Genomic DNA, 25,770 nt, shown 5'->3' on the forward strand with positions numbered 1-25,770 from the left:
TATTTCACTGAAGTATGTCAGAAACACACGGTAATGCTGACTGCTGTTTCCACTGGGATTGGTGCCATGTTGGTGGTACAGTTAATACAAGAAGACAATTAAAAGCACAAGATCTTTTTTAATTTAATTAAAAATTAGTTCTTTAGTTAAAGAGATAAATTAAAAGTAGGAAGATCAGGAGTTTCAAGTCACATAGCATGTCGAAGGCCAGCCTTGTCTGTATGAGATAATTTTTAAAAATTCAAAATCCAAACAAAACAAAACACATAAGAATTAAGAACAGCAAATACGAGCTTTCTCTCGGTTAATAATTTTTTATATGATCTTAGTAAAGATCGTAGTCTGTTTTCTAATGCTGTACGAACTGAATATGAAATCCACGTGAAATATAAGCGTGTAATGACAGGAAGGAATGCGTGGGAGCCTACGGCAGTGCGTGGGGCTAGTGCTGAGCACACTAGAGACCATGCACAACCCTGCGTGGCTCAGAGGGCTAGCGTGTGAGTGGACAAATGATGAGGAGCAGGACAGCTGAGAAACAAACTCAGATATGTGTAGAAATCGGTGTTATCAAAGCACCGGGAAATTGTATGCCTCCCACAGAACGTTGCACAGACAGCTATATGATTACATTAAATATAAGCATAAACTTTCAGCTTGTCTTGATAGGTGGTTCGTACCTATAACCTTAGGACTTTGGAGGGGGAGACACATGGCTCAGGGGTTCAAGGCATTCTTCAGAATGTAGTAAGGTCAAGGTTTCTCTGGGATACATGAGACTGTCTCGGAACAAAAGGATACATTTCAAATGTTTTATAGATCTTAGGTCGACAAAGGGGCAGCTCCGTGGTGATGTTTCACAGTGGAGTAACGGTCGTCGCAAACACTATGTAGCCAGAAGCCAGTGTGTGCTAAGCTGTGCATGATGCGGAGCGGCTTGCCATGAAGAAATGATACATGATTGATGATTGAGGAGATTGATATGTTTGCTTTGATGACGACATCACCCAGTGGTTGATAAGCTGAAATGTCATGTGACCATTACTGTGTGCATTTTAAAACTCTGTCCATCAATTAGTTTAAAAAGATAATATATAGGATATTTTAAAGGGTAATAAATAAAGAGAACCGAAAGCATAGGGAAAAATATGCCAACTTAAATCTTTTAGTTGGGCAAGCTTTCCTAAGATGAGGTAAAAATCTAGTAGGGTCTGTACCGTGAAGGGCAACAGCAAGCTCTGTCGATGGGCATGGTTTTCGGTAGGATCTCTGTGAGTACAGTTTCTAATTCACTACTCACCGTTGTGTCCAGAATATTCCTGACATTTACCTAGCTAATGTATCCTATGTGAACAAACCAGGGTTTGCCCAAGGTGGACAAAGGTGCAGATTCCTAAATCTTCTGATCGGTCTGATTATTCCCGGGAGAGCTGAGGTTTGTATTTAATGTAGATTGTGTGGTTGAGCAGGGGTTCCATGGCCCTGGATGGCCGTGCTTTTTAATTTCAGTGTGCCTCTGAGTCAGTAGGGGGAGCTCAAATGGTACCCAGTTAGGACCTGAGTTTGCATGTCCAGCAAGCTGTCAGGTGGAGGTGCGACAGATGTAAGGAAGACACTTTGAATCCCAAGGTCTTAAGCAACAGTTACTGGGCTGTGTACATAGTCTGTGTGCGGAATTTGGCAAGCCTTAAATAATGGTGTCATTAAACCCACTCGAATTCGTGGAAACGTGTACAGCCCTCAGCAGGAATGTGCCCACACTCCTGCTGCTTTCTTATTAGTTTGCCAGCATTTTCCAGGTCCTTGGAAGGTGAGATTTTTTTTTTTTGATACACATATGGGGAGTCTGTAGTAAGATTTGCAATGTCTTAAAATAAGGTGGGCCACAAGGTATGGCATTGACTTTGGAATGTAATCAAGTGAGTAAAGATACCAGAGAAAACGATGGCTGCTAACAGTGTGTTTCCCTTTAAAGGCCCAGGAGGGAAATATTCAGAACACTGTGATGTTAGATAAACAGAAGGAGCTGGACAGTAAAGTCAGAAATGTGAAGGATCAAGTCATGGTGAGTACTGACAGAAGGCCTGCGTTTGTCTGTTTATTTCTGTAACTTTGGAAGAAGTTTCAGTTTCTCTGAGTATTAACCTAGTAGCTAATAGTTGAAAAGAAAGATGATTCTAAAGTTCTAAACCAGAAGAAAGCCAGTCAGCTGCATGTCTTATAACCTCTGCTTTGGCTTCTCAGCCCTGAGCTGTTTCTTCTTTGTGGGATCATGCAGTCAAGGTTGACTTTGCACTCATTGTCCAACAAGCTAGATGCTGCCCTTACCAGCCCGTGTATCCACATTTCTCACAGGGCATCCCCGGAGTTACAGGGGGCTTCAGGATAAACATGATCCACCTTCTAGAGCCCTGTTTTACCCTAAGACTTGGAAGACGAACAAAAGCCATTTCATGCAAACATATCTCAATACATTTCTGATTAGAGTAAGATGTTTACAGCAACTTTAAGATAAATCCCCAGGATGGTCGATGGCAGCAAATGACTGAGGGAATCCCCTCGCAGCTACCCCAGCTGAGAGGTTCAGTAGTGTCTGGGTAACAGGAGCAAGGCCTGGACTCAGGGGCTTTGGACAGCACCCTTCATAAGCCCAGACGCATGCAGCGGCTTTCTTCTGCAGCATTAGGGAAATGCTTTACTGACGTAGAAATAAGTGACCCTAATGTGGAAATAACCAGGGAAATCCCGAGCACAGATATGTAGAAATGTGACCAGATCCCAGACAAGTGAGGCAAATTTGAAGTGTGAGTGTATGATTTCTCATTTAAGCTGAGCTGTGTCTCTGTAAGAGGACCCTGGTGAGCACGCCAGGACTTCCCCAGTCTCCGGCCTGCCTGCTCAGCCTTCTTGTAAGGGGACGGAGGGGCTTTCCATGAACTTGTGTTTTTCCTTTTGTATGCTTCACAGTGAGATTCTTGAAGTCATTCAGAGACATTCAAATATGACGAGGAAGGGCGGGAGAGAGCTCATGGGTCAAATGAGCGTGAAGACCTGAGTCCAGATGCCCAGAGCTCATTTAATAAGCTGTGTGTAGGAAATGTCATCTGTATCTCAGGTTTACGATGGCATTACTGATGTCACTGAGGCCAGCTGCTTAGCTCCAGGCTCCAGGAGGGACCCTGTCTTGAGGGAACAGCAGAGACTGACAGAGAGGGATGCCCAACATTCTCCTCTGGCCTCCACATGAATGCACACACACACACACACACACACACACACACATTGTACAGAGAAATAAAAATTTAGACCCTGAACCAGGTGGTATCAGTTTGAAAATTTTCTACATTTTCTAATTTTGATAAATGATCTTTTTATTGTTTTAAATCTATTTTAGTATTAAAAATATAAGGAACTTGCTCAGCAGGATTAATTACTACATCACTTAGAAATCAATTTCTTTCTGCTTCAGGCTAACTTATAAGACTCTGGGGAAGTATAGACATACAACAAAGAAGACATTCTTTTTGAGTACTTAACTAATAATAATGAAAAGCGGTTTTGGTGGTGAAATGAAATGAATGAAATGAAAACGATTGTGCTAGAGGTTGCAATGAAAAGGTGTCCTTACTAGTGAATGAAGCAGGCAGGCGGCATCCAAGGGCTGCAATTTCAGAGTAACCCAACATAGTTAATATTTCTTGAAGTAGATGGTAGAGGACACGTTTCATACTAGTTTGTTTCTTGTTAAATCTAACAAGTCTACAGACATTCATTTGCAGAAGAGGTACTCACTCAGAGTTGCCTAGAGTCAGTTTCTTCCCAGTCAGTTAAAATAAAAGTCGAAATGTCCAGATTTAAGTGACCCACTAGTCTCCAAAATCCACAAAATATTCGTAACAGATAGGCCGAGATTAACTCTCCCAGTCACTCCTGACTGTCTCGGTCTTTATGATGTAGAGGAACACTAACAATGTATGAAGCATGTTATTTCTGCCCTTTCGAAGATGGCGGACGTGCCGCTTGTAGGTTAGCTCCTAGTGTGGAGGGTTGATAAGCGCCTCAATGAACAGAAAACACATTTCTCATTTATAATATCCTGCTTATTTCGGGTCTGAACACGGTGCCAAGAGGTAAATGTTTTCCTGCCATTGTACTTAGGATGTGGCAGTAATCTCGATTCAAGGTAGGCACAAAACACCCGCATGTGCTGGGAGAGTTGGTGGGCAGTCTGCACCCACTTGTGTCCTCCGAAGTCTCCACTTCTGTCCCATCGGAATGAATGCATACAAACCTCTGAGAAGGGTCTTTGACTATTTGAACTGAGTAGTCCTGATTTGGTATTAGGAATACAGTGGTGTTCACAGTCAGGAACTCGAGGAACTTGACCACGGCAGCTTGTGTGAAGCTAGTAGGACTAGCCTGTCCTTCTTGTAGCTCTGGATATCCCATTCATCTCCTGAGTGCGGACAGACGAGTGGCACCCATAGTGACTCATTCATTCACTTTCTAGATCAGTCTAGATCATCCGCCGTCCACAAGGTCACACGATCAAGCTTACTTCTGTTCAGTCACTCTTCGCACAAACTCTTCTGTATCTCTCTGAGACCTGGGCTCAGCTTCATTAGCACAGGGGCCTGAGACCTACAGACAGGCTGATACAATTTTTTAGTAACGCCTACCCCCAAAATGACTGTAGTTCCATAAGGTCAGGATGCTGGGAGGAGTGGGGTCTGGGCTCCCCACCTTAACTCTGTGCTGTTTCGTATCATTCCGCCACAGTTAAATTACCCATGCTAAAACCCTTTCCTGGTTTCTTTTTCTTTTCTCATCTTGATGGTTCCATCAGTAAGGGATGCACTAGGGCTAACCTCTCCTCATACCATGCTCTTAGCTGGAAGCCACAGGTTTGTTCCACCCTCTGAAAAATGTTCTTACATTCTTATTATTGAAATATTTTGTGTAAAAGATTGGAGTTCTATAAGGATGGTCCATCTTTCAGGGTGTTAGGAAACTCACTTATATCTTTATCTGCAGTGCATAGAGCAGGAAATCAAGACCCTAGAAGAATTACAAGATGAATATGACTTTAAATGCAAAACCTCTCAGAACAGAGGTAAGAGTCCCAACAGCACCCGTTGGCTGCTTTTTCCCCTGTGTACGTTAGTAAACATTTATGTTTTCCGATCGATTGACCGCTTTGGGCTTCTTGATGACCTAGGTCACTGTGTTTCAAGCACTGATTTCTGCTGATGGTTTGGACCAGACATTTTCCTTTATAGCACTGTCTGGTGCCTTGCGGTGTGAGGCTCATGGCACTAACCTCCAAGCCCCAGTAGTGACAATCAAAATTGTTTCCAGTCATTGGCAGATGTCTTCAAGGGAGGAGAACAAAGTATTTGTTGGAAAAGACAGAAAAGTACACAATTGGAGTTTCTATGACCTAACATCCATGATGTGGCTGCAGCATTGTGTTTTATTGTCGCTGCATGTTTTTTGTTTTTATTTTTTTAATGATAATTGCAACTAAAATGCTTCCAGAAGGCCACCTACAGAACACCAGGCCCTAGCAATCACTTAGTCAACAGGGAGAGATTATTAGTGTAGCTTGGAGCTGTATGAGGAGAAAGATCCTTAGCTTCTACTTCCTGGTGTGTCTCCTCCCTCAAAGCCATAGACAGGCTTTATACATACTCACGTGACACTTTGCACTTTCTTGTGTTCATTTAATCGAAACTCGGTCAGCGACTTAAATAGTAGATGGTACTATGTCAATTTATGCGTGCTGGTGAGAAATGGCACTTGGTTTAAGCATGGATGCACTTAACTGTTTTTAGGATATATATTGGTACACTCTTGTCTTCATTCCTTTCCCTGTTGCCGTGAGAAGATACTCGGACAAAAGCAGCTTAAGGGAGCTCTAGCTACAGTTCCAGGTCCAGTGCATCCCTGTGGAGTAGTCAGCTTGAAACAGCTGCTCACACTGCATCCACAAACAGGAAGCAGAGAGACACAAATGCGCACACGGTAGTTAGGCTCCCTCTTTCCCTTCTATAGTCCCGGATCCTTCCCCAGGGACTAGTCGTGCCCTCAGCCAGGTGGGCTTTCCCACATCAGTCACTGTAATCAAGGTAATCCCGCCCAGGCACGGCAGGAGCCTGTCACCCAGGGATTTTAGATTCTGTCAAGTTTATAGTTAACATCAGACTTTGCGTTTTTATCATGTTTGACCCAAGTTTGTGTGAACCTTGGTTTTCGTTGGATTTATCTTCTTTGCACGTTTTAGACTTACTCCCTGTTCCTTCATTCACAGAAGGTGAAGCCAATGGTGTGGCGAAGAGCGACCAAAAACAGGAACAGCTGCTGCTCCACAAGATGTTTTTAATGCTTGACAATAAGAGAAAGGTAGCGACCGCTTCCCAGTCATGAGGCATACATTATGGACTTTAATTTACTGTTTACTTTGTGTGTGAGGGCAGAGAGCAGAGGACAGCTGTGTGACCCCTGGGAATCCAGCTTGGGCTCAGCAAGCACCACGACCAGGCTCATGGGCTTGGAAAAGTTAGGGCTCTAAAAACTTTGCTTAGAACGCCAGCAAAATAGGAAGAGATACGTGCTTTGTTTAAAATAAACAAACAAACAAACAAACAACCCTCTCGAAGTTCAGTAGTTGCACATGAGTTTATTCCACCTTGTTCTTCCTCTCCCTTTAGGAGATAATTCACAAAATCAGAGAGTTGCTGAATTCCATCGAGCTCACTCAGAACACTCTGATTAATGACGAGCTCGTGGAGTGGAAGCGAAGGCAGCAGAGCGCCTGCATCGGGGGACCGCCCAACGCCTGCCTGGATCAGCTGCAAAGCTGGTAAGGTTTTCCCCGGGGTGGAAGATTGGCAGCTCATGTGTGGACCACAGACACTGATGGAGAGTGCCTTGGGGCTGGTGGGCCCGGTCAGCACTGCACTGGAGTCCTGGACATGCTCAGCTTCTCGCCACCGAGAGCGTTTGGAAAGCACAGCAGTCCATGTGGCTGCCGTCGTGTGCAGCTACGTCTGCTTGATTGCCTGATTTTGACCACACAAAACCACAAATGAATAGTAGTTACTGAGCCCACTGACCAATTTGAGACCTGATATTAAAAGCAAAATATCTATTCAGGCAGTGGTACCACATGGCTTTAATCCCAGCACTCAGGAAGCAGAAACTCTGTGAGTTCGAGGCCAGCCTGGTCTCTGGGTCTATAGAGTGAGTTTTAGGGCAGCTAAGGCTACACAGAAAAACCCTGTGTCAAAAAAAAAAAAAAAAATCGGTCATCTATCCACTAAATAATCTATGAATGTTGGCTGAATGGCAAACACTTTTCTGGGACTTCAACACCCAAAAAGACTGATTTGGGAGGCTTTCTCCTCAAGAGCTTTGCCCTCCTGGGGGTGAAGGGGGTACTTTAGGGAAATGGGGAGGAAATCTTTCAGCAATCAATTCATGTGGCAGAGATACAGAAGCAGCCTGCTGACTGGCTGGACAGGAGACAGAAGGGAGACACGGCAGCAAGAGCCGCTGTCGCTCTCTGTGGAAGATCAAGCCCTTTGTGGAACTGCCTTCATTCACTTAGCTGGCACCGGAGAGCAAAAGCGTGCTTGTATCTTCCTCCAGGGGCTCCATTTTCTCTGCTCCCTTGTTTATTCAGGAGGGTCACGGGCGGCAGCCTAGAGGACAGAACAGAAACAAGTTTCCTGCTAGCAAGTTAATGTAGTCCCCATGGCTGGTCTGTTTCTTCCAGGCTGCCCCAATCTCAGTCCCACACAGTGTCTCTAAGAGGCCTTGCCATGGCTGTACCTGTCCTTACACAGAACCTTCAGTGGCTCCCTGGTGCCTGAAGGCATCTGCTTTGCCGGTCTTCTGTGCCCTTTCCTTTTGAAACCCCAGATTCTTGAAAGTCTCGGATCACCTGGAGCCCTGCCCTGATTGCCTTGCTTTGTTTCTCAGTTAGGGTCTCTATTGCTCGGATGAAGCACCATGACCAAAAGCAATGTGGGGAGGAGAGGGTTTATTTCAGCTTAAAACTCGGAGGTTACACTCCATCACTGAGGGAAGTCGGGCCAGGAACTTAAACCAGGAACCTGAAAGCAGGACACAAAAACAGAAGCCATAAAGAAGTACTGCCTACTGGATTGCTGCCCCCTGGTTTGCTCAGCCTGCTTTCTTATACACCCCTGAATAGCCTGCTCAGAGTTGCCACCAACCGCAATGGGCTGGGGCTTCTCACATCAGTCACTAATTTAAAAAGCGCTCCCAGACTTGGCTGAGGCTGTCTGATGGAGGCACTTTTTCACTTGAGGCTCCTCTCCCAGAAAGCTATAGCTTGTGTCAAGTTGACAAAAAACAACCAGGATAGTAGCTCTCAGAACTGTGCAGAGAGAGGCCTTTGGCCATATTGTAATTCTTCAGGGCATGCCAAGTGTTTTCTATAAGTCCCTAAGCTTAATGCTTCCACAGGCCTCCATCTCTCCTTGAGTGTGAAGGATAATCCCATGTGATGCCCATAGCATGTGGAGATTCTGTGACTCTCTCATCTAGTGTGTTTTGGGACTGTTGTTCATGGAGACCCCATGTCCTGTACCCTCCCAGGTTCACCATTGTTGCAGAGACCCTGCAGCAGATCCGTCAGCAGCTTAAAAAGCTGGAGGAGTTGGAACAGAAATTCACCTATGAGCCCGACCCTATTACAAAAAACAAGCAGGTGTTGTCAGATCGAACCTTCCTCCTCTTCCAGCAGCTCATTCAGAGGTAAGGCTAGGCAGACTGACTATCCAGAAGGCCATCTATGGTCATTTGGACAGTTTGGAAGGGTTTGATGGTGGAGCGTGGAGTTTGGCTACTCTGTTTTGGCTCTCAGCAGTGGTCGTGCATTCCAGACACCTGCCCAGGAACTCTTTGGATTCCTGAATGAAACACACACACACACACACACATTAGCTTATTTTTGAAATGCCTTGGCTACTCTAGGGCTGGGCAGTTCCAATCCTCCATCGGCTGTACTCCTGGCTCAACATCTTCTAAATCTACCTTTAACTTTGCTGCCCTGTTACCTTCTGTGAGGCCCGTTGGTCTTTGCTGCCCAGGATGCTTCTGAGCGGCCCTTTTGGGAGCTGTCTTTTCTTTGCTCCTACCTTTTGGATGATCTTCCCTCTGCAGCTCTAAATCTGATCTGTCTCTCTCCCCGAGTCATGGCCATTCTGTTTCTCCAGCCCCCTTCAGCCTAGCCTGTGCAAATATAAGGGTTTTGCCCCATCTCCCTTTGCCCAGCCATTGGCCGCTGGCATTTTATTGATTGATCAAAAACCAATTGAGGGCAAGGACTTTCAGTGTCTGGATACTTAGATTACTCAATCAATTCAAAGCATTAGAACCAATTCCCAGTGTGACGGGCTAATCGGTTTTCAGTGGCACTTGATTCTGTGTGCATGCCTTGCTTATGCACGTGCCTCTTCCATAAACTTCCTTTTGGCTTCCTAGGAACAGTATAGTAGTTCTTACTCTTTCTGCCCCTTAGCCAGTATGTGCCAGGCCCAGCAAGTCTGACGTCAGATGCCTGCCCTCCTCTCGCTGTACGGTGTGGCCTGAGCCTGCACCAGGCTCTCGCATCCTGCCTCCCATCAGCCTTTCTCAGCCTTTCCCCCTAGGTTCTGAGACCCACAGCAGGATTTTGATCTGGCCCTTCATTACCTGGTAACTGCGTGGGGGTTCATTACCTGGTAACTGCGTGGGGTCTTCAGCTACACCATCAGGCCCCCTTTCCACAGTGACCCATAGGCCACTCTACACTTGCAGCCCACGTTACTTCTACCCAGTTTGTCAGACTCTCAAAATATTACTCAATGCTCCAATGTTTTTATAGCCTTTCAAGTTTTCCGTCTATTGTCTCTGTAGGGAGAAGTTACTAATTTATTTTTTTACTGTGTTAACTGTGATGCAAAAGCTAATTTATCTGTGTTTCCGGGTCACTGACAGCTCCTTCGTGGTAGAACGACAGCCGTGCATGCCCACTCACCCGCAGAGGCCCCTGGTCTTGAAGACTGGGGTACAGTTCACTGTCAAGCTGAGGTAACGAACATAGAGCTCCATATGCTGCCTGTCCCAGAATTTGTGCCTTTAATCCGCCCCCTTCTTTTTTTCATCCCAACTTGCTTCAAATATATAATACTCCTGGCTCAGCTTGCCAAGTGCTGGAATACATCTAGCCCTTTCATTTGCTTTTATAAAATGGTTCTAGGGTTTGTGAGATGGCTCAACGGTTAAGAGCACCGACTGCTTTTCTAGAGGTCCTGAGTTCATTTCCCAGCAACCACATGGTGGCTCAGAACCATCTATAATGGGATCTGATGCCCTCTTCTGGTGTGTATGAAGACAGCTACAGTGTACTCATATATACATAAAAATGATTAATTTTTTTTAAAGGTTCTATAGAGTAATCTAGAGAAAACAAGTTTGGAGTGGCCATTTTAATATGAAATCTTACTTTGGCTAGCCAAGGTTTATGCTCAAAATACAAGTATAGCTAATATAGTCGCATATACACATGGGTGCCTCTTTTTTCTCACTGTAAATATAGGACATTTTTATAGTAAAAGAATCTCAGGGTACGGAACCTCAAAGTCGGATCAAGAACCTCATGACCAAATTTTCAGCACAACAAAAATGTATTTGCACCAGAGGGACAGAGGACAGGGATAAGGAACAAAGACAGGATATAGAGGAGGAGGGAGGAGGGGAGAACAACAGAGAGGGGAGAAGGGGAAAAATGAGAGGGGCAGGGGTATTTGTCCCAGATTGGAACAAAGTACTGTCTCTGGACAGAGAGGAGGCACACGTGGCCCGTAGTAAAATGGAGGCTTAAAATGGTTAAGGGGGAACCCCTATGTTAGGATGAGGTGTTTAATTTTAATTGGATATGTTAATTAGGTGAGCCAAAGGGGCTTTTAATTGCTGGACTTGACTTCAATACCTAGATAGCTGGACCTTGCTAGTCAGCCTCAGGAGGAGGAAGTGGCCAAATAAGGGAATAGACCTTGGTGGCCAGCTTTAGGAATGTAATCTAACGGTCTTTTGCAAGGCAGAGCGAATTGAGGAACAGGGCAAAGCCTACCAGAGCCATGTTTGCCACACTCAAGCTGGCCAGAGTGCCCTCTCTTCGAATTTCAGAAATGTTTATAGATAAAGTTTCAAGCAGCCTTCCCCAGAGGTGCATAGGCTCATGATAGAGCTTTATGAATGCTAGGCAGACACTGCAGTAGTGTGTGAGTGTAGACTGTGCTGTATACATTGTTTTTTCTGGTGAGCAAATTCATATCTTCCACCAGGCTGTACCAGTGTTCTGTGATCTAAATGTCTGTGGACAACTGCAGTGACTTACCCATATGTATCCTCCCGTGATTTTGTACACGTGTCCATGTTTCACACTTAGGCGCATGTACATAAACGTACGGCTTACAGCATTTCAAGTGTTAAAACTAGGATTTCGTTTGCATGCAGTCTGCTCTTGTCCTTGCTACAGTGGTAGGACGCTCCGGGGGTGCTTTGCTGTGTTCTAGAGAGTGGCTGCACTCAGTAATTACTGCTCAGGAGCCGAGCAGCCTGCAAGAGCTGGGCTTGTCTTCTGTGGGGTGCTGCTGTGGGTACATGGACACTGTTTCTCTGCCAGGCAGCCCTATGACACACATAAACACCAGTGGAGTCTAGAGTTCATAATGCACAGGAAAGAGGAAGGCCACTCCTCTCACCTGCTCCTGACCAGAGGCCCCAAGCTCCTCCCCAGGTCTCTAGCTGTCAGAGCAGAGGCACATGGAGTCCTTTCTACACTCTTTCTACATCCCTGGTGCCATCCTGCCGTTTTCTGATTATGGGTAGTAGTTGTAATTTAATTTCTTGGTGATGCTTTGTATTTTCTCCCAACAGCACAGGGAATTAAATATAAGTTTTGTAAAGAGTGATATTCACTTTTTTTTTGCCCATATAGATCAGAAGTGGAAATTTTGATTAAAACTATGTTGGTGGGTTATATAGAAAAGCAGCTGTTTGTACTAATGTCTGATTAGAGTGTAAAATCAGTGCTGTGTTCTGTTAGAGCTTAATGTTAGAATTGTCCCAGCATTGCCAGCTAGGAACTGATTCTAAAAGCCAAAAAGCTATATAAACTTGTCAGTTCATCTTAACAACCATAATCTAAAAGTGGGGAGAGTGGTTTATATAAATGTTCACAGTTGGGGAATTTGCATAATAAATAAATTTTAGTCAATAGCTTTGGTTAAGGTAACAACTGTTATTTTTCTTTCAAGACTGTTGGTGAAATTGCAAGAGCTGAACTATAACTTGAAAGTGAAAGTCTCATTTGACAAGTAAGATTTCTGTAATCTTATCTAAGTAGCTATTTAAAATGCTAGTTCTGTTTACCTCTCCGTCAAATAAGCAGGCTGGAAATTCTTCCCAGGACCAGGGCTGCACTGTAGGTCCTGAGGCCATGGCCTGTGAGGAGAGGCACCTAATGGGTTACCCAGGGCCAACCCTAGCAGACGTTGGTAACTGGCTTCTCTCTGAGGATTGGGAGCTTTGCCTAGAACATGTGCTCTCTAGACTAGAATAAACCAAAGAGCAAACAGAGGAAAGGAGATTGCCTTCATCAAGTCTTAAAGCAGTTGGGCGTCACACATTACATCTCTCTGGCCATCCCCAGAGAAGATGCCCTTAGTGCAACACACTCAAAGATCCAGGCATGTGCATCTGTAGCCAAGAGGGAGGGTGTTCCTGGAGTGAGGTTAGAGACATCTGGGGCAGGCGTGAGGGGGAGCGACAGGGGTAGGTGTGAGGCCCAGTGGAGCCTGCTGCATTCTCTTATGTTTAGTTGCCAGCACTGAAGGAAAAAGAATGGGAAAAACACTATCTTGTTATTTTTTCTCAAAATCACTCCAGATGACAGGGGAAGAGATAAAGCTTAGTGGCTTTGTGATGTCCTCTCGTTTCTGGGCCAACAGAGCATTGCTGTCTGTGGGTCACTAGCGCTGAGACAGGGGACGTGCAATTCCCTGAGCTCCTTCACCTGTTAGCCATTTATGCCTCACAGTCCCCTGTAGTGTAGAGCTGGCAGCAGGCTGTGTGAGGGAGAAATGCCAGGCAGGTGGCTTCCCACCCATGACATTCAGTGTTACTTGATCTCATTGGCGTGGGTGGGAAGGAACAAGTGATTGAAGGGACAGGGACCACAGTGTAGATGAGCCCCTATTACTCTGTACATACTTTATGTGCATTTATGAGACCAGTCTTACTCTGCAGCACACTCTGGCCTGGAACTCATGGTCTTCTGCCTCTGTCTTCTGTGTGTTGAAGCGTAAACCACAGGGAGTTTCCCCCCCTCCCCCGGCGCAGCCAATGTATTCATTTTCTCTTTTATTTATATGACTGTGTAATCATATGCATCTGTTTTGTATCTATTGAATCTTACTTCAAATTTACATATTTTTTTACAGAGATGTGAACGAGAAAAACACAGTTAAAGGGTAGGTATAGCATCTGCACCCTACTTTGCTTATCCTGTTTGTTTAGTAGTTTGAAGCACTTTAAGGATTTGTGTCTTGCGTTGTATAGATTTCGGAAGTTCAACATCTTGGGTACGCACACAAAAGTGATGAACATGGAAGAATCCACCAACGGAAGTCTGGCAGCTGAGTTCCGACACCTGGTAGGCAGAGCAGTTTGATGTCTTGATGCATCTCTGGTCCTTTGGAAGTCTTATAGGATTGACCCCCATACTTTCCCGACGGTGGGATGCTGGTCCCTTCTTCATCTCCTGAGTCTCCTGGCTGTGTGTTTTGACAGGGGCTGTACGGACCTCAGTAGAGTGCTTTATAAACTTGCATGTGCATAAATTATATAAGCACTTGCCGCCTCCTCTGCGAGCAGCCCCTGAGGTTCCAGCAGCATTCTAAGGAAACCATTCCCCACTTCAGTCCTCACTTCTCCTGCCTTCCAAGTGTGTAGCAGCTTGACCACGAATGCTGCAAGAGCAGGAGGCCTCGTTCCATTGGGTAGAAGGGTGGTACTTTCCTCTGGTCTCCATAAACCCAGTGTTGGGGCTGGGTACCAGCTGGTGAGCTACAGATTTCAGAGCTCGGGAGTGACATGTGAGGCGAGGGCCTCCGTCCAGCTTGGAAATCTGAGCGTGTCCAGATTGGCCCTTTAAATCTCAAGGATTGAAATCTGAACGAGGAGACTAGGTCAGCCTGCTGTGCTGAGCCTGGTCTGGAAGACTGCAGAGGCTGGAAGACTGCAGAAGCTGTTTCGTGTGCCTGGGCCATGAAATCGCTGCTGAAGGTGCTGGGCACCCATTGCATGCAGGAGCAGCAGACCTAGGTTCTGGGGCGTCCCCTCCCTCAGATTACTCACACTTCGCCAGGCTTCAGGAAGAGGCACTTCCCCCTCTTGTTCCTAGGAGGTTGTCACACCTTTCTTTCTAGTTATGACTGGGAACTGATCTGTGAATAAACACATCAACTCTAATGATTAACCTGCCATTCGGTTCCTTCTTTTACAGCAACTGAAGGAACAGAAAAACGCTGGGAACAGAACTAATGAGGTGAGCATCTCTGGGTGGCTAGCGGGTCCTAACAGAACTGTTCTGTTCCGAGAGGACGCATCAGCGTCCTGGGACCTGATGTGGAAGAGGGCTCGGGGTATCTGTGGGGATGATAAAAAACACTCTCCTGTGTACTTTCTGGTTGAAAGGCAGTTTAACCCACAGTCTCATTGGCCCTACAAAGACAGCCAATCGGACGGGGCGTGGTGGGCTTTCATATTGTTCACCTGGGTAAAGAAATGAAGGCCCGGACATTAGCATGGTTTCCCCCAGAATGCACAGAAGAGCTGGAGAGGCTGAAGGTGACTGCCTTGGTTAGGGTTTCCACTGCTGCAAGGAAACACTGCGAACAAAAGCAAATGGGGAGGAAAGTGTTTATTTGGCTTAACTTCCACATTGTCCATTGCTGAAGGAAGTCAGGAGAGAAACTCAAGCAGGGAGGAACATAGAGGCAGGAGGACATCTGGTTTTTGCTACTTTGTGGGTTCTTCTTTCTTCCACCCTTTTTAAACCTCACCCTTTCAACCCCCTAACACTAGATAAGAGAGAGAGAAGAAAAAGGATAGAGAGGAAGGGAAAGAGATCCCAGAATAAAGTCGGGCTTGGAAAGTTGGAGTGATGTTATTGTTAGACTACTTCCTGCGGATTCGAGGCTCCTCAGGGCCCTAGCATTTATTTATCCTCTGAAACTTCCCAGAATTTCAAATGTCACACGATTGCAGAAACTATCTCTAGCTGGCAGAATTGTGCTTCTTCTGCTATAGCATGAGGCACGTCAGTCAGCTGCCGAGGACAGTCCCAAGCAGCCCCGTGTCCCCCTACCTGGAGCTTAAACGAAGACATACTCAGAATATTTCTGTGTTTTTTTTAAAAAGAAACCAAAATTTCAGAATTTTCACTCCATGGGAGCTGATGCAGAGGCTACGGAGGGGTGCTGCTTACTGGCTTGCTTCCTCTAGTTTGCTCAGCCTGCTCTCTTATAGAACCCAGTCCAGGGATGGCACCGCCACCCACAGTGGGCTGGGCCCTCCCCATCAATCACCAATTAAGAAAATGCCATATAGCTGAACCTTATAGGGGCACTGCCTGAATTGAGGTACCCTCCTCTCGGATAACTCTTGCTTGTGTCGGGTTGACAGGAAGTTAGCCAGCACGGTGACTGAGTCTGAAGATCTAGTGTTGCCGACGGTTCCCTGCCATTGCATCCCCTACACCGTAGCATTGCTTTGTCATAGATCCTGTTTTTACAACCTGGACCTTAGAAGTTATGTTCTTGATGACTGAAAAATGAGAAATGGTTGGGCATGGTAGTGCAGGCCTTTAATCCCAGCAGTTGGGAGGCAGAGGCAGGGGAATCTCTGAGTTGAAGGCCAGCCTGGCCTACAGAGTTCCAGGACAACCAGGGCTGTTACATAGAGAAACCCTTTCTCAGAGAGAGGGGACTTGGGGGTAAGAAAATAAGGGGATGAGAGATGAACGGAGGGATAGTCTGGGCCTGGGTTGGTTTGAAATTGTCCTTGGAGCACACGTTGTTGGCTGACGTTCCATTTCACGACCACTGGAGGTCACTGCAGCTACAAGACAAATGCTGGTCTGTGCAGCCCAGACATCGCCTCCTTCGCAGTCTTTGTCACCTTCTAGGTCTAGCAGCTATCTCTATAGTTCCAAGATGGTGTGACACAGAAGAGCTGTGTATGGAAGTCACTTTGAAACTATCCCTTTCTAGCAAACCAGAGCACTTAGGATCAAACATATGTGGGTTAGCACTTTCAGGAGAGGCTCTGACTATTAAGACCCACCCTCACTTCCACTGCCCCTGCCAGGTGTGCAGTCTGTGGGAGCCGGCAGATGGCTGGAGGTCAAGGGGTCATAGCTCGTGGATAAACCCACTTGTAGTTGCCACTTTTCCCACTGGCGTTTCTGTCTCTGAACACATAATCCTTGCCATAATTACAAACGCCTTTGAGGGAACACCAGGAAGCTTGGGATAGTAAAATCTGGGTATTATTGAGTTCTGAAGTCCAAGTTCTGGATCACAGCTGGTTTGAGGATCTCTACAACCTATTTGGGTTTTGAGAGCTCTTTTCTTTTTGTTTTGGAAGGGGCCTCTCATTGTCACCGAAGAACTTCACTCTCTTAGCTTTGAAACCCAGTTGTGCCAGCCAGGCTTGGTGATTGACCTGGAGGTAAGAGTTACAGTTTCCTGAGGGAGAAAACATGCTATCTTTACTTCCACAAAGGCTTATTTTTTCAGTTTTTATTTCAGCCTTATTTACCTAATTGTTAAAAAATAGGATCCCTTTAAAATTATCAATATTTAAAAACTTTTCTGTGTATGGATGTTTTATCTGCATGTATGTCTGTACACCACATGTATGTGTGGTGCCTGCAGAGGCCGGAAGAGGGCATCAGATCCCCTGGGACCCAAGTTACAGACAGCTATAAGCCACCATGTGAGTGTTAGGAATCAAACTTGGGGCCCCTGGAAGATCAGGCAGTGCCCTTAACTACTGAACCATCTCTCTTCTCCCCAAAGTGGTCTTTTCCAGCTAATACTATGTTGACGTTAATGATCTAGGAAGCTGGAGAGTTGGACTAACCTTAAAATTTTGCAAAAGAAATGTCCTGATTGTGCTAGCTAGCCACTGTTGAGTGTTTAGCTACTAGAAGGGAGCTTGAAATGATTCCAAGGTCTTTGTTCCCTTTCAGACCACCTCTCTTCCTGTCGTGGTGATCTCCAACGTCAGCCAGCTCCCCAGTGGCTGGGCGTCTATCCTGTGGTACAACATGCTGGTGACAGAGCCCAGGGTATGGAAAACACATGTGCTTTAGTACGGTTAACCAAGGCTGCTGCTGCTGCTGCTGCTGCCTGCTCCCATCACTAGATGTTGGGGAAGATAGTCCCAAGCCCCGTGGCACCAGTGAGGACCTTGTGTGATGGGAAAATAGTCACACGTATGTGCCAGGCACGGGAACAGTGATTTTTCCAACTCAGGCAGTCGATGGCTTTATTTTTCTGGCTGTCCTTCTGTGTTGCTTGCTTTAAAATGTATGCACTTGTTAAATGGACATGCATTTTCTTAGAGCAGGAAGACACTGCAGACTGGTCCGTTGGTTCTCATTAGGAAATACTGTGTTCTGTAAAGTAGTCAGGAGCTCTGGTTAATCAAATACAGGATCATTGCTCCCAGGGGAAAATTTAGAGCTCAGCTTCTGTAACCCTTGAGTCGCAGCATTCTTGGCAGCCCATGTATAGGTAACGTGAGTGTGTTTCTTTTTAAAGGCACCTTATCTAGTCTGTCTGGCGACTTGTTACACCATACCACGTGCCTGAGTGAAGCTTATACTCTCTCCATGATGTCCCCCCCCAATGCCTAGCGCCATTTTAAACAATGAAGTCATAACAAAAATCACAAAAATGTGAAAAACAGAGAGGCCAAGATAATTGTGCGCTGCAACAAAAAGCTAGGATGTTGTTTTGTTCTATCTTAGCCAGGAACATCAATCTGGGGCCACAAACTTGCCTCAAGTATTGATTTTGGAGTTATAAATAAATAGACTCACAAGCGTGAACCTGCTAATTTCTGAGGATTCTCATCCCCGGCTGTGACTGCCTGTGTGTCACAGAAACCAGCAGTGAGCTCTGGGGCAGGCTGTGTCTGTGGCAGGTGGCTCCTTTGTAACTCCAGCCTCTGGGTGTTTTCTCTGCAGAATCTCTCCTTCTTCCTGAACCCCCCGTGCGCGTGGTGGTCCCAGCTCTCAGAGGTGTTGAGTTGGCAGTTTTCATCAGTCACCAAGAGAGGTCTGAACGCAGACCAGCTGAGCATGCTGGGAGAGAAGCTGCTGGGTATGGTTGGACACGCACCCACAAGTCAGCCTTCTCCTTCAGTCATTCCTTATTCTGATGCTTAGAGGTACAAGAGTGCTAAAAAAAATCAGTTGGTTTTTAACTACAGCTGGTTGTAGCCAAGTGAGATCAAGGCTTTGAAAACACCATTGAGTCCTGGTAAAGGAACAATGACCCTTGTTCTCTTATGTCTGAGCCAGGATCTTAAAGAGAAATTCTTAAATTATGAGCCTGAAATAAGATATTGATGAGAAAGATGAGCTCTTAACGTCCTTAGAAGTAAAAGAGGAAAGTCCCTTACATAATAAAGTTCTGGGCTTAAAAACCCCAGGATCTTGTGCTGGCTGGGCCCTTGTTGCAGGAGGCAGAGCCACAGTTTTGTCTGATCAGGCATCTGGCCCGTGGCAGACAGTTCTCTCTCAGTGGCTAATGTCAGAAGGCTTATTCATCTTCTACAATGAAAAGTCAAAGCCTCCCTTATCACCGACAACCTGCCAATGAACCGGATATCTGAAGCATGTCTTTAAAATTCCATCAATACCGTTGTCCAGGTTTGCGGTCTGTGTAGCAGGGTGATGCAGACGGTAGTCGAAGTGGGTCTTTCTTAACTGAATGTCCCTGGAAGGGTCTTCACTCACTTGTGCACATTAACAAGGGTCTCAGACCTTGTTCTGTATTCCACATTTGGTGAGATACAAGGATTTTTTTTTCCCTGCTTGTTGTAGCGTATCAGTGGTTTCCCTTAAACAAAGTAGTGGACTTAACACAGCTCAGACCACATGCTGCATTAATTCATATGGCTAATTATATTTATGGCTTGTATCAGTTTGAACAACTGTCCAATTTGTGAGAAGGCTGAGGGATATATCTAAGTACAGTGAGCTTATAAAATCCACCGGAGATCTCGGCCTTATTTGGAACTGCACATTTGTTCTGCAGGGCTTTTGGTGGGGAGGGACTTCATGTAGGCAGAGGAACAGCGGGAAGTGGTGCTGGGTAGAGACAAGGGTGGCTTCTCCACAGAGCCTTCAGGGAGACAGGGGTCATGCCAAAGTCAGATCAGCCTGGAAGGGCGTGTCCTGGGGTGGGGTTTATAGAGCTCTGCCTGCTCTCTGGGAAAGGAGCTAAGAGGCACCAGATGGCTGGCTTGATGTCAGCTTCCTCTGCGCTTTCATAATCCGATCTCAGTAATCCTCCATGCATTCCTTCATGCTGTTGGAATCAAACCAACAGACAGCAGCATGGTGGTGCGCATCTGTCATCTCAGGCTGGCGGAGTCGGAGGCAAGGATGGGAAGCAAGGAGTTTGAGGCCTGACTGAGCTACACGGGGAGACCCTGCCTATAAATAAAGGGGGTGAAACAAAGCCACCATTCGTAGGTTTTAAACTGCTTGTTGGTCCTTTCAGCCTGTGTAACTAGAGGCCCATTTCAAGTTAATATACGAGAGAATATCACCTCTGCTGTAGTCACCCTTTGCAATAGATACAAGAGCTCTCAGTCCAACTAGAGCAGCAGATCAATTTCTGTTTGGTAAAAAGGCGATTTTTGTTTGTTTGTTCGTTTTTGTGTTTGTTTCTAGGCCCTAATGCTGGCCCTGATGGTCTTATTCCATGGACAAGGTTTTGTAAGGTGGGTCCTCCCTGGGTTGTTTGCTTACTCTGGCATGTTCATGTGTCCCCCTCACACCCACTAGGACAAGTTGTTTACCTTCCTACAGGGCAGGAGGTTGGTCTGCAAGCAGAGACCGACCGAGACCAGCCGGCAGGAAGCACCTGCCTGAGTGATAACACTCTCCCACATCCCTCGCCCCAGCCTCTTAATCAGCAGGGCTCTGGCTAAGGCCGTGGGAACCGTGCACGGAGCAGTTGTGCAGAGCTACCCCAGCTCGAGGGCACCTGCACAGGGTGGTGAGACCCTGCACGGTTCGCCAGCAGGAGCTGAGCTGCTCATGCTGGCTTCTGCTACAGTGAGCACACTCTTGTTTTCCAGTCATCTGGGAAGTCACCTTTGCCGGGTGCTGCTCTTGGGAAAGGGAGCCAAGGAGGGAGAAGCTCTAGCAAGTCAGAAAGAGGCAGGGGGAGCCAGCCAGGCATTTCCACTCAGGAACGACTGCCCCTCTTGCTTGATCTGGGGTCTCTTTGGAGGGGCAGGGCAAAGCAGTGCTTTGGTTAACCAATTGTGCATTTGTATACTTGCAGGAAAATATTAATGATAAAAATTTCTCCTTCTGGCCTTGGATTGACACCATCCTAGAGCTCATTAAGAAGCACCTGCTGTGCCTCTGGAATGATGGGTAAGCGTCCCTGAGCGCTCCGAAGGCTGGGACAGAGTGCCGGCCGGCCTTCAGGATTTGGCAGGGGTTTTGCTCAGAGATGCACACTTACCTGGTATAAGGCTCCTTGAAAGGACACCCTCAGGAGATTAAGCATGTCTTAGGATATCTATATTTAGATCTATCTATTTAAAAGCTAAATTAAAAACAAAAACCTCTTAGTGTCATTAATGTATTTATTCATTCTCACAAACATTGTCAGTATTTACTGTACTGCCCTAATAAAGAATCAGAAACCACCAGATGGGGCAGTGCAGATCTTTAACTTCAGCTGAGGCTGAGGCTGAGGCAGGCTGATCTCTGCTCGTAGCACAGCAAGCTCCAGGCAGCCACGGCTGACAGTGAGACTCAGTCTTTTTTGTTAAAAGGAAGGAAGGAAGGAGAGAAGGAGAGGGAAGGGAAGAGAAGGGAAGAAGGAAGGAGACAGAAGGAAAGAGAGAAAGAGAAAAGTGTTTAGCTCATTCAGTCCAGGGATCAACTGATATCTCCGGGGTTCCTGTCAGTTGACCAGCAGTGATGGTGTCTGAAGCGCTGTTACCTGAGGCTGCGTCCCCAGTACAAGATGCATAGGCAGACACTGTCATGCGTGGTGTTTAAAGTCAGCAAGTAACAGCAGACGACGACGCATTGCCTGTTTACCAAGCCACACCCCAGTCGGTGTTCATCCTGATTCCTACTTAGCACATGTATCTATAAGTGAGATGCTCCCTTTAAGTGCCAGTTAAGCATTTTGAAAGCATACATTTTCATAGTATGTTCTCTTGTCAGGCGGCAGCAGGTTTCTTAGACTGTAAGTCAAAATGGAAAATTAAATTCACGAGGGAAACACAAAGCGTCTCCATTCATCTCTTTAATACCCAGGTGCATTATGGGCTTCATCAGCAAGGAGCGAGAACGCGCTCTGCTCAAGGACCAGCAGCCAGGGACGTTCCTGCTTAGATTCAGTGAGAGCTCCCGGGAAGGGGCCATCACATTCACATGGGTGGAACGGTCCCAGAACGGAGGTGGTGAGTGAAGGGTCTCCCTCATGCCGCCCTGCCACACATGTCTGTAATCTGTCGCTGAGGATCAGCCCGTTGGAATAGCTGTGGAAAGGAAGTAGCATATCCTATAATCACACAGCCTGGCTCTCCATAGAGACTTAAAGCAGTGTGAACACTGGCGATAGGCTGCCCGGAAACGTGTTGTGGAAATGATGCATTTCAAAGCAAGGCCAAGTTTTTCCTTTCTCTCAGGGTTACGGCCTGCAGATCAAGGATGTGAATCAATCCTGTCTGCTCCCAGTTGTCGGAAAGAATCACATTTCCCACAGTGTACGACTTCAGACTCGACTCAGCCTAGAATAAAGTGCCCGTGTGAGGACAGGCTTTGTGAGATGCATCCCTGCAGGGACGGCTAGAGTGAGGTGCAAGCAGAGGAGCTGTCCCTTCATCTCTGCCGTATACTAGATTTCTAGTTAACCAAGTGACTAAAGCACTCCAAAATCATGGTATTATACAGGTTGAACAGAACAGACGGGAAGAGCAATTTAACAAACTAATAGTTGCTTATGGCTTGCTTGGAGAACATAGGGAAAGCTGGGTGTCCTAGGACTTTCTGTTTTCTTTGGATAGATTCAGAAAAGATAGTCTTGTGATTCTACTGATCTTTTCCAATGAAACAGGAGGTCTGGAATCAGGACCTAATGCAGGCAGTGGGCACTGAGGTCTGCCTGCTTTCCTTTTTCCTGGTGGTTCATTTCCCCTGAGGGATGGGGCTGAGAAACTGATCAAGGGGGAAAGCACTTTGCAGCCAGGAAAGCTCAAGCAGGGCAGCACCAGCTACAGGGATTTAGGCAGTAGGATAGTTAGTGGGGAAGAGACGGGTGGGGGTGGGGGAGGGGGGGATGGAGAACCCAAGCTCGGAGGAGCAGTGCACACCCAGAGGTGGGGATCTGGGCTCCAAACAGGAGCGAACTGAAGCACAGCACATTCCCTGGAGGGCTGGAGGGAAGAACAGCGCGCAGCATCTTGGTTTCCTTTCAAGAATTGCTTGTTCTAATAAAACAGTGTTTGTCTATCTTAAAGGAAAAGCAGAAAGCGAGCCGATCTTTAATGACCTGATCTGTAGCCTGAGCTTAGTTGTGTGTGTGTGTGTGTGTGTGTGTGTGTGTGTGAGAGAGAGAGAGAGAGAGAGAGAGAGAGAGAGAGAGAGAGATTATCTATCTGCAGACAGGCCTTGCTTTGCTTAAGATTGAAAGCTTTTAGAGAAGTTTGGGCTAGAGTTAGCCCCTGATGGGACATGGATATCCACAAGAATGTTGTTACTAAATAGTGAAGACCGTGTTTGGTTTTCCTCCTTTTAAAGCAGGAGTGTGATGCCTTTAAAAAAGTATGGCAGGCTCTCTGACTCCCCCTGGGCTGTGTCTGCCTTGCTTTAGTGGTCTCTGGGGCGCCTGGGACTCACTGGACCTCACTGGTTTCCTCCTTGTAGAACCTGACTTCCATGCCGTGGAGCCCTACACGAAAAAAGAACTTTCAGCTGTTACTTTCCCAGATATTATTCGCAACTACAAAGTCATGGCTGCCGAGAACATACCAGAGAATCCCCTGAAGTATCTGTACCCCAATATTGACAAAGACCACGCCTTTGGGAAGTATTATTCCAGACCAAAGGAAGGTGAGTGCCTGAGCGATCTGGGGTGCCTGTGGGGGAGAGTGCAGCAAGGCCCTTCCTGGTGCTCCATGGCTCCCAGACAAGTTAATAAACACATTGGTCCTCGCTATGCTGCTATGGGTGGATTGTAGTGGCACAAATGCCAACTGTAGCATTATCAAACTATTGTTCTCTTGAATTAATGAAATGGGCTTTTAAAAACGCAGCATAAACACAATAGAGTTGAAATGTATTGATTGGCCTAATGAGGCTATTAAGAGATAAATAGGCATTTCTGTTTTAGGATATTAGTAAAGTCTGTTTCTGGTCTTGTATATTTGTTATTACTTCTTCCATATAAATGGAATAAAGGGTAAGACCCAAGGCTAACTGATTTCTTCTAGCCTGCTTGGGTTAAAATGGAGGGAACTGAGGTCCAGGATCAGTGAGTGGCCCACTCAGGTAGGCTCAGTTACTTGTGGGAACCTGTTGTTGTTAGTGACTGACTATACGAACAGGAAGCCTCTTATGGTACAAGTCTGCCTCCCAGGTCGTGGTGGGATTACATTTGGAAAAGTTCAAGTTAGATCCCTCCAGCTTTGCCACAAAGCTAATAGCTTTATGGAATCCAAAGTCTCGCTCTCGGTACTTTAACCCTGCAGCGAGGATGCCCATAGACCAGCCCCAGGGCTGTGCATACTCCATCAGCTAGACCAGAGACACCTTTGCACACATGGGCTTCGTTCACCTTGTAGGATTTCAAGCCTTGGGAAGAGACTCCTAGCTCTTTCCTGGTGGTTTCTCCATTCCCACTAGGATTTCAGTTGACTTAAGCAGGCAGGTCAGGACCCCACAGAATTTCAGGACATTCTGTGGGATCATGATCTGTCAAGCAAATCTGAGTTGATCCCTCAGAGTGACTGTTCTGTCCCTGTGTGATTTCTGCTAATGTGAAGTGTACACGGTGTGCTTGCTCGTAGCACCAGAACCGATGGAGCTTGACGACCCTAAGCGAACTGGATACATCAAGACTGAGTTGATTTCTGTGTCTGAAGTGTAAGTGAGCACAGAAGACTGGCTTGTTCAGGACCGCAGGCCAGCCCCGTCCCTGGCTGCGGTCCATTGATTGCACTGGCTCATGGCTCATGGCTTGCTTTCCCAATGTAACTGATGTTGCCACCACAGTTGGACATTCTGGAAAGTTTGTAACTAGTCCTGGTGTCAATGCTTACTGGCATTTTATTGCCATGAGATAAAAAAAAACAAACAAACAAAAAAAAAAAACAGCAGCAACAACGCACCAGCCAAACTCACAATAAACAAAAATGAAACAAAGTTGTATGTGAGGACTTCCCAAACTGACACTTTGAAAAAAAAAAAAGCATGAATAAAAAAGAAAAACCAAAACTTGATGAGTGGGAAAGCAGTTCTTTTCAAGCAAAGGCCAAAGTCGGAACTGGGGTCCATTTTCTCCACCTGCTTTGATTCTGTCATTTCATTCCGTAGAAGGTAGAAAGTGCTGGAAAAGTCATTGTCAGTTATTTGCTTGCGGCACTGTCTGGGGGTGAATGGATGTAGCCTTCATGTAGAACCCTGTGGAGCAGCCTTATCTGCATAGACCTCAAGGTAGGGAGGAGGGATCCCCAGACATCTCTCGGTGCTTTTCTGTCCAGGGTGAGCCTCGAGAGTCCACCACCTCAGGATGCCACCGCACATGTTCCCACTGAGGCTCCCCAGGCAGCAGCGACGTCTGGCGAGGGCTGTCTCTAAAGTCTAGTGTTACCCAAGGGGCCGGGCTGGGAACATTAACCGTCCGTGAGCTGTACTCTGTGTGAGCTATGTTTTATAAAGTGTACGTTTTTCTTGAAATAAGACTACGAACTGATCGCTCAGTCTCAGATAGAGAAAGTGTCTCGGCTTGCACTGCGGCCTACAGAACTCAGGTGTTGACCCTGTCCTTTCCCCTCTCTGTTCCAGCCACCCTTCTAGACTTCAGACCACAGACAACCTGCTTCCCATGTCTCCAGAGGAGTTTGATGAGATGTCCCGGATAGTGGGCCCCGAATTTGACAGTATGGTGAGTACTATGGCAGGGGTATTTCCACCTTGGGGAAGCCTGAGGCAGGCTGGTACTGCATCGGGCTGCTGTGAGGAGCTCAGAGAAGGCCTTTATTTATATTTTGTTTTATTTTACTTTTTAAAAGAAAAGCTTGTGTGTAAGCTAGCTGTTTCATCAGCAGGATTTTATCCCTAGCATTTCAGATTCCTGTCCGCTGTTAGGCAGAAAGCTCACACACTAAGGGGTCGAGGTTGTTTTCAGAGGTAGACATTTT

The 25,770-nt window shown here is 46.4% G+C and overlaps 1 protein-coding gene and 1 pseudogene across 9 annotated transcripts in view; one reads left to right on the plus strand and one right to left on the minus strand.

Moving 5' to 3' along the window:
- Stat1 (signal transducer and activator of transcription 1) overlaps positions 1–25,770 on the plus strand; it is a 42,428-nt gene that overhangs the window by 11,131 nt on the left and 5,527 nt on the right. For 6 of the 9 annotated variants that reach the window (NM_009283.4, NM_001357627.1, NM_001205314.1 and 3 more), the window contains exons 6-24: positions 1,976–2,065; positions 5,035–5,113; positions 6,311–6,402; positions 6,711–6,862; positions 8,626–8,784; positions 10,009–10,101; positions 12,333–12,392; positions 13,518–13,547; positions 13,636–13,729; positions 14,582–14,623; positions 16,726–16,809; positions 17,333–17,431; positions 18,335–18,470; positions 20,051–20,100; positions 20,670–20,764; positions 21,665–21,810; positions 23,276–23,461; positions 24,418–24,493; positions 25,415–25,514. In NM_009283.4, the coding sequence (NP_033309.3) occupies positions 1,976–2,065; positions 5,035–5,113; positions 6,311–6,402; positions 6,711–6,862; positions 8,626–8,784; positions 10,009–10,101; positions 12,333–12,392; positions 13,518–13,547; positions 13,636–13,729; positions 14,582–14,623; positions 16,726–16,809; positions 17,333–17,431; positions 18,335–18,470; positions 20,051–20,100; positions 20,670–20,764; positions 21,665–21,810; positions 23,276–23,461; positions 24,418–24,493; positions 25,415–25,514 (1,863 nt within the window). Of the gene's footprint in view, positions 1–1,975; positions 2,066–5,034; positions 5,114–6,310; positions 6,403–6,710; positions 6,863–8,625; positions 8,785–10,008; positions 10,102–12,332; positions 12,393–13,517; positions 13,548–13,635; positions 13,730–14,581; positions 14,624–16,725; positions 16,810–17,314; positions 17,432–18,334; positions 18,538–20,050; positions 20,101–20,669; positions 20,765–21,664; positions 21,811–23,275; positions 23,462–24,417; positions 24,527–25,414; positions 25,515–25,770 lie in introns of those variants that run through there. The other 3 variants (NM_001205313.1, XR_003954297.1, XR_003954298.1) reach the window with 3 other exon arrangements.
- Gm18301 (predicted gene, 18301) lies at positions 3,875–4,770 on the minus strand (annotated as a pseudogene).

The sequence above is a fragment of the Mus musculus genome, chromosome 1, assembly GCF_000001635.26.
Source record: "Mus musculus strain C57BL/6J chromosome 1, GRCm38.p6 C57BL/6J".
Classification (NCBI taxonomy): domain Eukaryota; kingdom Metazoa; phylum Chordata; class Mammalia; order Rodentia; family Muridae; genus Mus; species Mus musculus.